The sequence below is a fragment of the Chrysochloris asiatica genome, unplaced genomic scaffold (assembly GCF_000296735.1).
Source record: "Chrysochloris asiatica unplaced genomic scaffold, ChrAsi1.0 scaffold00043, whole genome shotgun sequence".
NCBI classification, from domain to species: domain Eukaryota; kingdom Metazoa; phylum Chordata; class Mammalia; order Afrosoricida; family Chrysochloridae; genus Chrysochloris; species Chrysochloris asiatica.
Window position 1 is genome coordinate 14,236,821 of NW_006408561.1, and position 14,925 is coordinate 14,251,745.

At 38.8% G+C, this 14,925-nt stretch overlaps 1 protein-coding gene across 1 annotated transcript in view; it reads right to left on the reverse strand.

Moving 5' to 3' along the window:
• PDCD10 (programmed cell death 10) overlaps window positions 1–14,925 on the reverse strand; it is a 75,028-nt gene that overhangs the window by 33,459 nt on the left and 26,644 nt on the right. Inside the window, exon 2 of the mRNA XM_006861805.1 lies at window positions 1,199–1,409. Within this exon, the coding sequence (XP_006861867.1) occupies window positions 1,199–1,294 (96 nt within the window). The 5' untranslated portion in view covers window positions 1,295–1,409. The remainder of the gene's footprint in view (window positions 1–1,198; window positions 1,410–14,925) is intronic.

The window sequence follows — 14,925 nt, forward strand, 5'->3', positions numbered from 1 at the left end:
CAGAGAAGCAGCGAGGCCAGAGATGGAGGCAGAGATGATGACGTGGAGTGATGAAGCGGATGGGGACTTTGGATCCAGAGAGGGAGAGGGACTGTGTGCTGAAGAATGGGGGATGGGGGGAGTGTAGGGGGTGGGTTTATAGGGTATATACCCTTTGGTCAATTGATGCTGCATGGAGGGGATTGGAACCATGGCAATGAAACAATGTAAGGTGGAATGAATGTAAAACTAAAGTTCTCCCATGTAAAATATCATATAATTCACAATAAAACATGGAAAAAAAAAAAGTAACTACAATTTCTCTAGACACAAAACAAAGTTATCTTCCAAATACCAGTACAACTATATTTTATCACCATGCAATAACTTATTATGATCTTTGTCCCTGTTATTCTGACTGTAGGATAAACACTGGACTACTAATCTCAAGGTCAAGGTCTGCAGTTCGAGCCCACCAGCCACTCTGCAAGAGAAAGATGAGGCTTTCTGCTCCTGTAAAGATTTATAACATCAGAAATCTATGAGTAGAAACCCACTCAAGGGCACTTAACAGCAACAAACAACTTTCTGGCTACCTCAAATACACTGATCCCTAAACTATTCATATGTAAAACTCTTGCAATTCTCTTTCAGAACTTAGCATTACAGGGGGATTCAAAAAGTTCCTGGAATTAAAATAATGGAATTTTTCCGGGAACTTTTTGAAGCCCCTTCATATATATCTTGTCCTGATCCCTCAAATAGGTCCTACCTGCTACTTTCTTTCTTTAGCATCAATTTTGACTTAACTTCTTCATAGCATTTAACACAATTTGTTTTTTACATATTGTGCTGTGTGTTTGGGGTCAAAGACTCTTTCCTGATATAATGTAACCTCAAAGGGGAGCAGGTCTAGTTTTTTCACTATCTATATAACCAACCTTGGAGTCCTGGTGTGGCACTATAGGACAAGCACTAGTACTGCTAACTTCAAGGCTGGTGGCTCAAACCCACCAGCCGCTACTCGGAAACCCTATGCAGGGTCACTATGAGTCAGAACCAACTTGATGGCACTTAACATGCCCAATCCTGAAACGGTGTCTAGCACATAGTTGCAAGTCCATTTATTTCCATATTTATTTCTTGTCACATGAATGAATCAATGGAACAGTCACTAAGGGACTGGAGAGAACATCTGAGGAAACATTTACTCACTTACCTCATTAAACACAGGATACATGACTGCATAGAGAGGCATAGAAACCATGGAAGTGGTCTCAGCTTCATTCTTCATCTCTTCCATTGTCATCCTCATTCAAAAGCCAACTACAGGAGAAACAGCAGTGCTAAAATGCAGCAGAATCTTCATTCACTGCAGTGTTTCTTCCCTTTTCTGTGATAAAAGAATAGCGCACAGAACATACACTGACCTGGGAAAGAGGAAGAAGGAACAGATAATTACTATGTTAAGTGGAAACAACAAATGCCAAATACTGTTTCTTTCCAAATTATAGGAGACTCCTGGTGTGGCATTGTAGGATAAGCACTGTAACCTTAAGAACAGAGATTCAAACCCATCACTGCTCCTTGCAACCCCTACATAGGGTCACTATTAGCCGGCATTGACTCAAGAGCACTCAACAACAACAATCTTATTAAATTCTGATTTGTTAATAGTTTCTTTGTAAAAGCAACCCAGGCCGGTGAGACATCTCTTTTCTACTCCCCCAGACTTGAGTATAGTCCTTTCCTATAGCTAACCTCAAGGAATCAAGGTAGCAGAGAGGGTACGGTAACTGCTAACCACAAGGTCAGCAGTTCAAATCCACCAACCCTTTCATGGGAGAAAAATGAGGCTGTCTGCTTCCATAAAGATTTACAGTCTCAGAAACACTACTAGGATAGTTCTACCCTGCCCTATGGAGTCCTGGTATGGTGCTGGTAGGCTAAGCATTGGACTATTAACCACAAAGTTGGCAGCTCAAACCCACCAGCCACTCCTTGGAAACCCTATACAGGGTGTCACAGTGAGTCAAAGTATATTCAATACACTTAACAACAACCCTATTCTATGGGGTCTCTATGAGACAGAATTAAAAAAAATTTTTTTAAATATCTAACATCCCTCATAAAATAATATTGTACAAGCAGTGATTCGCAAACTTGTTTACTTTGAAATCTCAGGTTCTTTCCATGAAACACCATAGAAAAAGGATGTAGTTCATTCTATGATAAATAATCTAATAAAAAATATCAATAAGATGTTTTATTATAGCACTGATATGAAATACAAATAACTATGAAATATATGATAGTGTAAGAACGAAAAACAAGTTAACAAATTATGAATTAAGAAAAATTAGTTAATAAGGTGTTTACGAATTTCATTAAAATATTTTTTGATGCCTATTCATTGATCTCTGGTAGCGTAGTGTTTACGAATCAGGCTGTGAACTGCAAGGTCAGCAGTTCGAAACTACCAGCTGCTCTGCGGGAGAAAGACGAGGTTTTCTACTCCCGTAAAGATTTACAGCCTTGGAAACCCTGTTCAGGGTCACTATGGGTCGGAATCGACTCGACAGCACTTAACAACAACAACAACAACAATTCACTGATTTTGGAGTACTGGTGTGGCTCTGTGGACTAATGCACTGGACCCTTGCAAGGTTGGTTTGAACCACAAGGTCTGTGGTCTGTGTTCACTGTAAGTCAGAACCAACTCGATGATTCACTGATTTTGCCAATTGAAAAAAAAAAAAAAAAAACAATGAAAACTTAATTAGCACCAAAGACTGAAGACAAATTGGGAAGCGAGTGGGGCTAACATAAAATCTAGAAAATCCTATCAAATGCAGCCTAGTTGAGAAAATAAATTTGTTATTTATTTTCCCAGTGGTAATTTTTGGTATTCAAGAAAACTCTTAGAATCTGTCCAAATCTGACTAATAAACATAAATACAGAAACCCACAGACACTGGTTGCTTGGGGGTAAATATAAAAAAATCCAACTATTTAAGATAGAGAAATCTGACCTTGGTGCATTGAGAAACTATGATGGGGCTTCACAAAGTTTGTGAAAAATGAAATTAATAAGACAATGGAATTTTATCAAGAATTTTCTGAAGCCTCCTTGTATGTTGCTTTTTAAGAGAAACAATTGTCTCCTTTGCTAACCTAAAGACTTTATCCTAGTAGGCATAAGAGTAATAGAAACAATGTTGCTGTTGTTTTTAAGACTCATAGCAACCTTGTATAGGGTTTCCAAGTAGCAGTTGTTGAGTTTGAACTGTCAACTTTGTGGTTCACAGTCCAGTGCTGTTCACTACAGCGCCTACCTTAATATATTAAACATAAGTCAGCACACTTTGCACGATTGCTACCATGTGAAAACATATTCAGATTATAAAATGTTTTTCACATACACTTAGCCTTCATAATAACTTACTTTACAGTAATATTATTTCAATCGTATATGAAAAAGAAGACTCGCAGATGATAAATAACTTGCCCCAGGTCACTTCCCACAGGGGTCCCAAGACTTGATCCCAGATACTTTGAATCTAGGATCTGATACATATCACAAAACTAAATTTGAAGTAGAAACAATGTACCCTACTCCATCTTTCCAACAAAGTGCCCAGAAGTTGATTTACTGAAAAAATACATGTTTAATACCAACTGCATGCAAGATACAGTGGGAATGAGTTGAGAGTTGATATTGTAGTTGTTAAGTACTGTCACATAGTTCCAACTGTATAGGGTTTCTATGGAGCGGCTGGTGGGTTTGAACTGCCAACCTTTTGGCTAGCAGTTCAGTGCTTACCTTACAGTACCACACCAGGACTCCACACTTGGCACTAGTAAAGCTTTATAGGAACAGAAAACCTCATATTTCTCCCATGGAGCCTGCTGGTGGGTTTGAACTACCTACCTTATGGTAAGCAGTTCAGCATTTATCCTACTACACCACCAGGCTCCTTTCATTACCTGACTAGACCACTAATTTGGGTAGACTGCTTTAGTCAAAGAATGAAGGATAGAATATAACCTGAAGGCAAGAAAAACTCAGAGACTAGGCATATGTATGTAAGCAATAAACAGGACCTGAATAATAACCAAGAATCTAAATCATGAAGCCTACTGCCATCCAGGTAAAAGGACTGAAGAAAAACTTCAAGCCCTGTCTTGCAATATTGAAGGATTCTATGGGCAAAATACTGAATAATGCAGAAAGCATCAAAAAAAAAAGGAAAAAAAAAAAAAGAAAACAAAAACAAATGGATGATGTTCAACCATTTCAAGAGATAGCATGTGGTCAAGAGCCAACTGTACTGTGGGAAGAAGTCCCAGGTGTGCTGAAGACATTGGCAAAGATCAAGGCACGGGGAAGAATACAAATTGAAATCTTTCAACAAACTGATGCAGCACTGGAGGCACTCACTCATCCATGCCAAGAAATTTGGAAGATAGCTACGTGACCAACTGATTGGAAGAAATTTGTATTTGTACCCATTCTAAGAGAGGTAACCCAAGGGATGTGGAAATCATTGGACAATATAATTAATATCACATGCAATTAAAAATTGGTTAAGATAATTCAAGAGCTGCTGCAACAATACATTGACAAGGAAGTGTCAGAGGTTAAAATCAGATTCTTATAAGGACGTGCAATGAGGGCTATCATTGCTGATGTCAGATGGATCTTGGCTGAAAGCAGAGAATACCAGAAAGCTGTTTACTTGTGCTTTATTGACTATGTAAAGGCTTTCAACTGTGTGATCATGACAAGCTACGGACAACATTGCAGAGAATGAGTGAGTATTCCAGAACACTTAATTGCACTCATGAGGAAAATGTATATAGATCAAGAGGCAGCTGTTCAAACAGATCAAGAGAACACCGAATGGTTTAAAATTAGGAAAGTGTATGTCAGGGTTGAATTTCCTTCATCGATCTGTATGATGAACAAAGAATCCGAAAAGCTGGTTTATACGAAGAAGAACATGGTTTAAAATCAGGAAAGGTTTAAAAAACTGGATTAAATGAAGCATACAGCATCAAGATTGCAACAAGACTCATTAACAACCTGCGCTATGCAGGTGATATAACCTTGCTTGCTGAAAATAAAGAGGACTTAAAACATACTTAGTCTCTGGTAGCGTAGTGGTTATGAATCGGGCTGTGAACCACAAGGGCAGCAGTTCGAAACTACCAGCTGTTGCGCGGGAGAAAGATGAGGCTTTCTGCTCCTGTAAAGATTTACAGCCTCGGAAACCCTGTACAGGGTCGCTATGAGTCGGAACCGACTCCACTGCACATAACAACAAGTGGTGAAGATCAAAGACCATAGCCTTCATGCAAAGAAAACAAAAAGCCTATCATTGGATCAATAAATAACATCTTAATGAATGAAGACGAGACTGAAGTTGTGAAAGACTTCACTTTGCTTGGATCCACTATCAACACTCATGGAAGCAGAAGTCAAGAAATGAAACAACATATCACATTAGGCAATCTGCTGCAAAAGACCTCTCTCTTTCACTAGTTAAAAAGCAAAGATGTTAGTTTGGGGACTAAGGTGTGACTGACCTAATTTCAATAGCTTCATATACACGTGAAAGTTCAACAATGAATAAGAAAGATCTTAGAAGAACTAATGCTAGAAACAAATTACTAAATAAAATTTAGAAAAAAATATTTTTTGGAAGACAGCCATAATGTTCCTTAGAGGCCAGGATGGCAAGACTTCATTTCTCAACGTTCGGACATATTATCAGGAGGGACCAGTCCTTGGAGAAGGACTTCATGCTTGGTCAAGTGGGGATTGGAGAAAACAAGGAAGACTCCAACAAGAAGGACTGGCATAGTGGCAGCATTCATGGGCTCAAGCTTAGCAATGCAGGACCAGGCTGTGTTTCATCTGTTGTGCACAAGGTTGCTATAACTCAGCATTGACCCAAAGGCACCTAATAACAACAGCAATAACAACATTGCAGTCAAGTCCATTTTCACCCTACTATGACTCTGCTGTTATTATTTAACTATGACATTTAGAAACCTAGTTTTATATTTAGCAATAAATTGTGACTATTTTTTCCTAATAAACTTGGAATAAAAAATAAAGGCGCTGAAAAACAGTGATCTTAGTCAAAATGAAAAGGTTGAAATGGAGCACAGTATAGATAATAAAAGGTATGTATGTGAACAGGTCCAACAACAGAACTTAAGAGTGTGATCTCATTTGGTGATATGAAAAACTACATTCTTATACTGATACCTGTGGGAAAAGGCATCGGACTGCAATTTTGTTTTGAACCGCAAGATACGTGGTTCAAGCTCACCAGCTGCTCCTTGGAAACCCTATACAGGGTTGCTATGGGTCGGAACCGACTCGATAGCACTTAACAACAATAACAACAGCATATGGAGAGAAGTCAGGTTGGGAGGACTGGATGAGAAATCAAAATAATGAAGCATCACAAAAAAGAATTTAAAGAGAAGTTAGTCAAATGTTTTAAATGCCACCAAGTGTAGAATTTAACTTAAAAGAACAACACAAAACTTACTTGACTTCTTGATGAGATTAAGGACACCCCTCAAAGAGTGGTGGTGGTTATGTGCTGTGGAGTCGATTCTGACTCATAGTGACCTTACATAGGGTTTCTGAGGCTGTAAATCTTTATGGGAGCAGAAAGCCTCATCTTTTTCCCACAGAGCAGCTGGCAGTTTCAAACTGCTGACTGTGAAGTTAGCAGTCTGACTTGTAACCACTATGCTACCAGAGCAGTGTCACTTTTGTGTCATACGTGGGCACTTTGAAGCTGAGTGAAGGGGGTTTTCAAGAATCTTTGTAAATAAATGAAATACTCTAGGGGAAATGCTTTTTTAAACATACTCTGACAGAAATAAAGAATCCAGAGTAACTTTCAAAGTTTCTGCTCATTTCTCTATTCATCTGCCCCTAATAAACCTGCTGGGAATCTTTGGTAATTACTGGTATGATTTTTTTCTATTTATTTATTTTATAAAAACTTCTGTGAATTGAATGAAGGTTTACAGAGCAAATCTATTTGTTGTTTGAAACATAGTACTGTACCATGTCAGAAAATTTTGACTTAAGTCACTTAGGATTCAAATTAAAAGAAAACCCTTTGGAAACCTTATTCAGGGTTGCTATAAGCTAGAACCAACTGGATGACAGTTAACAACAACACATATATATGTAAATTGGTCATCACCATGCAAATACCCTTAAACAGGGTTCCTATCAGACAATGTTCAAAAGAACCGATTCAATACTGAACATTTTCAAAACACAAATTCAGAAATTGGGGTCCCTCATCAGAGTATGGAGTCCTGGTGTGGTACTGTGGGTTAATGCACCAGATTGCAAAGCCGTTTGAACTGCAAGGTTGACAGTTCAAGGTCACCAGCTGCTCCTTGGAAACTCTATGGGTCGCTATGGGTCAGAACCGACTCGAAGGCACTTAATACAACATCAGAGTTTGGGGAGTCCTGTTAGATCGCTATGGGATAAAGCACTGGACTATAAATAATGTCCATTTGAACCACAAAGTCGGCAGTTCAAACTTGCCAGCTGCTCTTTGGAAATACTATACAGGCTCGCTGTAAGGTGGAACAGACTCAACAGCAAGTAACAACATCATCAAAGTTTTGAGTCCTGGTGTGGTGCTATAGGATATACACTGGACTGCAAAGTCAGTTTGAACCAGAAGGTCAAGGGTTCAAACTTACTAGCTGCTTCTCAGAAACCCTATGCAGAGTTTATATGAAATTGCTAAAAATTGCAAATGAGAATTTTATTTATTATTTATTTTGTTCAATTTCAAATATACATATTGTGGTGCAGTGAACTATTTAACATGGTTCTTCTGTCACAGTTTTTGCAACCCCCATCAAAACGGGATAGGACCATGCAGATTGGATGTATTTCCTCTTTTACTAAAGTTCTAGGCTAGCTAAAATAGAGGAAGATGCTGATAGGATTATATGATTCTTCGTGAGTGATTATTAACAGCGTTAATGTGACTGTAAAAACTTGGACCCCGAGATCCCTGTGCACTGAACCCCTTGATACAAGGACAGAAAGCTATGGCACCAGAGAAGAGGCAGCAGCAGAACCAAGAGCCAGAGCACAAGACAGAATGGTGAGCTTCATGGCCCACAGCAATATGAGTATATTAGGGCAAGTAATTTGCTTGTGGAGTAGGGTGCCTTGAAGAACTTAATTGGAGGAGCAAGGTTTGCTGACTCAGAGAGCTCAAGTTGAGTGCCCTTGGGATGAGTCTTATAGCGAAGTATATTTTGAGCATTTATCAGCAGGTCTACAAGGAGCTCTGATAGCATAGTGGTTACAAATCAGGCTGCGAACCTCAGAGTCAGCAATTTGAAACTTCCAGCTGTCCACCTGCTTCATTATTTCTAATGCTTCAATGAACAATCTGAAAAGATTCTAGGCAACAAAGATACTGATACAGAAGAGAGCAAGGGTCAGCCAATTATGGGCTGAAGTTGTGTCCTTTGACAAGGTTCCTTCCTTTTTGGGGATGCGGCCTGGCCCTGGCACACTGGGCAAAACTTCAACAATGTTTCCATCCGTTAAAGAGTACTGGTTTCTGGGACCAGTGTTGATCAACTGAAGATCATGGACTCCAAACCCAAAATCTGGAAAGGACCTAAAAAGTCACCTCATCCACCATGACCCTGCCCCCACCCCCACAGCAGAAACCTAAGTCTAAAATTATGTAGTAGCCTGCCAAAAGCCATAATTTCGATCTAACAATAAATAAAAATATAATTAACCATAATTCAGTGGTGGCATTTATGTGTCTGATTTTAAATGTGGTCCTTTGGGGGGAAACTTTTCAGCTCAAAGTAAACTTAGCATTAGCATCTCAGATGTTAGCATCCAGAGTTAAAAACAAAAGAGAACTGCCATTGTAAGAACTTAGACACACAGCAAAGTCTTTAAACAAAATTTTCTTCAAAACTACTCAGTGGTTAGGGGCTATAAATGCAAACTTAGTATGAACATATGGTATGTATTTATATCCCTGTGTATCCAAAACAGCACTGCTAATTTCTAACACAGGAGTCCCTGGGTGGGACAGTTAAGGGCTTAACTACTCTGAAAGGTTGTCAATTCTAACTGACCTAGAAGGCCCTTCGAAGTCAGGCCTGGTGATCTACTTCCAAAATGTCACAGTCTTAATTAGACAGAGAATTAATCTCTAAAATTAGAAAACACCTCAACATGAAAAAGACAAGTAAAGCAAAAAATGGACACAGGACAGGATCAGACACTTCACCAAGGGCATTAAGGCAGTCAACATGAAGAAACGCACAACATCATTAGCCATTAGATGCAAATAAAAACACTGAGCTATCAACTCACTCCAGTATTAATAGCAAAGTTAAAAAACAAATGAAAACCATAAATGCTAGTGAGGGTGTGGCGAGACTGGAACACTGCTGGTGAGACTGTAAAATGGTGCAAATCACTGTGGTTGGAAAATAGAAAAACTGTATTACCAAGCTATGACATAAGTAGATAAATACATACTCATGCTCATCAAAGTACTATTCACAGTAACAAAAAGATGGAAACAGTCCAAGTGCCCATCAATGGGAGAATGGATAAACTTTCGTATATACATACAATGAAGTATTATGCAAAGTTAAATAAGGATGAATCTGTAAAATAACCTCATAACTTGAATGAACCCGGAAGACATATACTGAATGAAAGCAGTCAATCACAAAAGGGCAAATACTGTCTGAGACAATTACTGCAAAAAGTCAAGAAAAAGTTTTCACACTAAATAAATATTTTTTATGGTTACCAGGGGTGGGAGGGAATGGGGAGTACTTCATTGGTTACAGAATGTTGTTCTAGCTGTTGTTAAGTGCCACTGAGTTGGTTTCAATTCATAGTGACCTTGCACAGAGTATTTGAGGAGTAGCTGGTGAGTTTGAACTGTCGACCTTGCAATTCAAACTGACCTTGTGGCCCAGTGCTTACTCTACAGCACCACACAAGGGTTAGGGGATAGGTATGTGTTAACTTGGGTCAAGGGAAAGAAAGGCTATTAGTATACAGTAAGAGGTCAGCAAAATACGAGAGAAGCAGGGGAAGACACAGAAAGGAGAGCAAGAGCTAAAGGCAACAAAGGTAAATGTTAATATCCATAATCCTGCAAGAACAGTTAAAACTGGACAGTGAATAAGGAAGACTGTAGAAGAATTGATGGTTTTGAGTCATGGTGTTGGAGGAGAATACTGAAAGTGCCATGGGCTGCCAAAAGAACCAATAGATCTGTGTTGGAAGAAGTGCAGCCAGAGTTGGAGGCCAGGATGGCCAAACTTCATTTCTCATACTTCAGACATATTGTCAGGAGGGACCAGTCATTTGTTAAGGTGGAGGGTCAGAGAAAAAGCGAGATGGACTGGCAAAGTGGCAGCATCAATGGGCTCAAGCGTGGCAACAATTGTGAGGTTGGCCCAGGATCGAGCAGTGTTTGGTTTGGTTGTGCATAGGACGCTATGAGTTGGTACTGACTACATGGCACCTAACAACAACAAATGGGTAGATACATTGATAAGCACATAGGCAGAATGAATGTGGGAGGGAGGGAGGTAATATATGAACAATTATATATGGGTTTGATATTTGTACGTGGTCATTTACCTTTGCTATGAACTATATCCATAAATACAGTAAAGCATAAAGGGGGAATAGGTAATCATAAAAAAGACCAAGCTTTACTGGCTGGACAGAGACTGGTGAAACCCCAAGACTATGGCCCTTGGTCACTCTTCAGGTCTGGAAGGGAACTCACCACCACTGTTCAATTTTCAGCCAAGCAATGTTGTTTCTCTTGTTATTAAGTGCCATCAAGTTGGACCAACTCAAAGAGACCCTGTACAGAGTTTTCCAATGAATATATGATAGATTTGAACTGCTGGCCTTGTGGTTAGCAGTCCAGTAGTTACCCTATAGCGCCATACCAGGACTCCAAAAGATAGGTCTATATGTGGAACAATAGTAGTAAGGTATGTACATCATAGAATGGTCAATCATTCAAGATCTAAAGGTAGCATTTTATCCTAGGATAAAATTCTGAAGGGTTGCAAAAGGAGGAAAAAGTGCTGTAACACAGAGGGGGTTGCAATCAATGAGATAAAATAACACGTGTATGATTTGTTGGATGTAAAACTGATGATCTGCTCTGTATATCTTTGCCCAATTCACAATAAAAAGTTTTCTGAGTTTGTTTCTTAATAAAAAGCTCAGTCTGGAAAATCCTAGAACAGTTACACTCAGCATACACATTAACATGAATCAGAATCAACTCCACGGCAACTAACAACAATTTCTAAAACAAGATGAATCAGCTTTAAATATTTTCCTGGGCTGAAGACAATAACTTGTTGTGAGTAAGGAGGCAACAAAAAACAGGTTTGTGGCCATTCCACTCCAAACTTTTATGAGTTTCAACCCTGCCCAACCAACCTGAGTCTGATCACTTTAAGAGTTAGACTAGTTGTATCTCAAGGCTCAGAGTTAGCACTTCCTGAAACAGTTTCACTTGTCTCCATCTGGGGCCTAAAATAACTTCCAAGCCAGTGCTTTTAACTCCCAAACAGATATGAAGGACAAACGGAAGCCATTGACACTGATGTGCAGTTTTGGGTAGAGAAATAAGCTACATTTTAAATTCTACATTAAAATGTTTCTAATCAGGTATATTTGTCTCATTTTTCTCTATAGCCAAATTGAGTACTTAGTCCTCTCACGTGACCCTAAATGTTTATAATTCTTTTACCTCCTTTCCTACATAAGGGAAGTTTATTTTGTTGGATCTTCAGCCTGCTTATGAACATTTAGCTAAAAGAAGTTTATTCACTCTAGCAGTGAGCAGAATCGATGTGTCTATGTCCTAAACTAAATGTGCATTTCCCGCCCCCCTCCTCCCCTCCGTTGTTATGAACGGAACGAAACATTGCCTGGTCCTGTACCAACCAAACAATCTTTGCTACACTTGAGCCCGTTGCGGTTGCCACTGTGTCAGTCCATCTTGACGGGGATCTTTCTTCTTTGCTGACCATCACTTTATCAAGCATGATGTACTTCTCCAGGGACTGGTCCCTCCTGAGAACATGTCTGAAGTATGAGAGATGGAATCTCACTATGCTGGCTTCAAGGAGCTACAATTCTTCCACCACAGATATGTGTGTTCTTTTGGTGCTCCATGGTAGTTTTAATAGTCTCCTGCAACACCGTAACTCAAATGCCTCAATTCTTCTATGATCTTCTTTATTCATGGCCCAACATTCACATGGATATGAGGCTACTGAAAATATCACAAAACTGACATCTTTGCTCTTAAACACTAAAAAGGTCTTGTGCAGCAGATTTGCCTAATGCAATACATCGTTTGATTTCTTGACTGCTGCTTCCAGTATTGTTGATGGTTGATCCAAGAAAAATGATGACTTTCATAACTTCAATCTTTCCCGCATTTATATGAATGTTGTTTATTGTCTAGTGGTAATAAGGATTAACAAAAATCTTTACAATGAGGTACAACCCACAATGAAGGTTGTGGGCTTTGATCTTCATCAATAAATATATTATGTACTCTTCACTTCAGCAAACAAGGTTATATATATCATCTGCATATCGCAGATCAGTCTTCCTCTAATCCTGACATCACTTTCTTTGTCAGATAATCCAGTTTCTCAGACTGAGTAAATATGGTGAAAGAATACAACCCTGACATACACCTTTCCTGATTTTAAACCATTCAGTTTTACCTTATTCTGTTCAAACAACTGCCTCTTGTCTGTGCACAGGTTCCTCAAGAGCACAATGAAAAGTTCCGGAACACTCATACTCCGCAATGTTGTCCACAGCTTGCCATGATCCACACAGTGTAAAGCCTTTGTTTGTATAAAGCAGAGGTAAACATTTTTCTGGTATTCTCTGCTTTCAGCCAAGATCCATCTGAGGTCAGCAATGATATCCCTTATTCCAAGTCCTCATTCAGCTTGAACCACAAGCAGTTTCTTGTCAATGTACTGTTACAACCATTTTTGAATTTTCTTTAGTAAAATTTTACTAGCATGGGATATTAATGATATTATCCAATGATTTCCGCATTCAGTTGGGTCACTTCTTTTTGGAATGGACATAAATATGGATCTCTTCCAGTCAGACAGCTGTCTTCCAAATTTCTTGACAATGATGACCGAGTGCCTCCAGTTTTCTCAATAGACATTTTCCCAACAGAGATTATAAGTCACAGTAAACATACAACTGTTATTGTTAATTGCTGTCTAGTAGGTCCTGACACATAGCTACCCTATATAGGGTTTCTGAGACTTTAAAAATCTTTCTGGGAGCCAAACATCTCATCTTTCTCCCCTGGAGAGGATGAGGGACTCAAACCACCAACACTGTGATTCACAATGGTTATCCTACAGAGTCACTATGCTTACCCAGACATAGTAGAAATTCAATAAATGTTTAAAGAACAAATTAAAGAGATAAGAGATAGACAAAGTAAGCACAAGTTGAAGCAGTCTTAGAAGTACTTTTCAAATACCAATCTAGCATGACAAATGCAGAAACTTAATTATTTGTATTAACAAAATCTAGACTCAATCACATTTACTAATTTTACTTCCTTTTAAAAATTATTCTGAGCTCTTCAAAAAGATAACTACCAGATGACTTCAAATGAAATCAGATCTCCAACAGTTTATATGAAAATCCAATAAAAAATAAATAACAGTAAGTCAGAACCTATAAACCCCAATGGCCTCATTTCTATTAGAACTGCTAGGATGACTTTTAGATCAGAAGGGAACAAACTGAAGTACAATTTAATAGCTAAGATTCACAAAGTGTAAGAATTTCCAACATAAATTAATTTAACTCTATATGTAAACAAGATGCTATAAAAGTTGAATACATAAATTTATTCTACAACAAAAACATATTTTCTCTGTGAGGAAGTGTAGATGAGTGTTGAAGTTCCCAAATGTTGGAATACCTAAACCATCACAATCACTTTGTTGTCTAGTAAAAAAAAAACATAATCCCAAATGACTCAATCAGAATTTTCAGGGAGGGGTCCACATTTAGTATTTTTAAGACAACCCAGTTGATTCTCATGAACAGAGAACACTCTGAGAACCACTGGTATGGCTAAGAACAGTGGCTACAAGTCAGAAAAATGAGCTGCTAAACACAGTTTGAGGGGACTGGGAAACTACATTAAACGAAGTATCTGAGTCCTGACTTTGAGTAAGTGACACTCATTCTGACTTGTTTCTATATCAGAAACAGAAAAGGAATCACATCATCTTAAAGGCCTCAAGTTTTCCACTCATAGTGACTATATGCAGAGTAAAAGTCCTCTATAGTTTTCTGGGTAATCTTTATAGAAGCAGATTATCATGCCATCTCCTATGGAACACTGGGTGGATTTAAAATGCCAAGCTTTCTGTAACAGTAAAGTGCTTAACCGTTGTGCCACCAGGGCTCCTTAAAGATCCTGTTCTTTTGGAGATGGTATGCTAGGTTATACTCTGACTTAAAGCAATCACATATGACAAAGTAGATCTGATCATAGGGTTTCCTAGGTATAATCTTTATGGGATTAAACTGTGAGCTTTCCTCTCATGGAACCTCTAGTGGGTTCAAATCCCTGACCTTACAGTTAGCAGCTTAGTGCTTAGCCTCTGTGCAACTAGGGCTCCTTCTTAAAGACCTTATTGTTGTGTGCAATCTAATTAATTGCAACTCATTAGCAACCCTATATAGGAGCTCTGGTAGCGTAGTGGTTACGAATCGGGCTGCAAACCTTAAGGTCAGCGGTTCGAAACTACCAGCCGCTCCGCGGGAGAAAGATGAGGCTT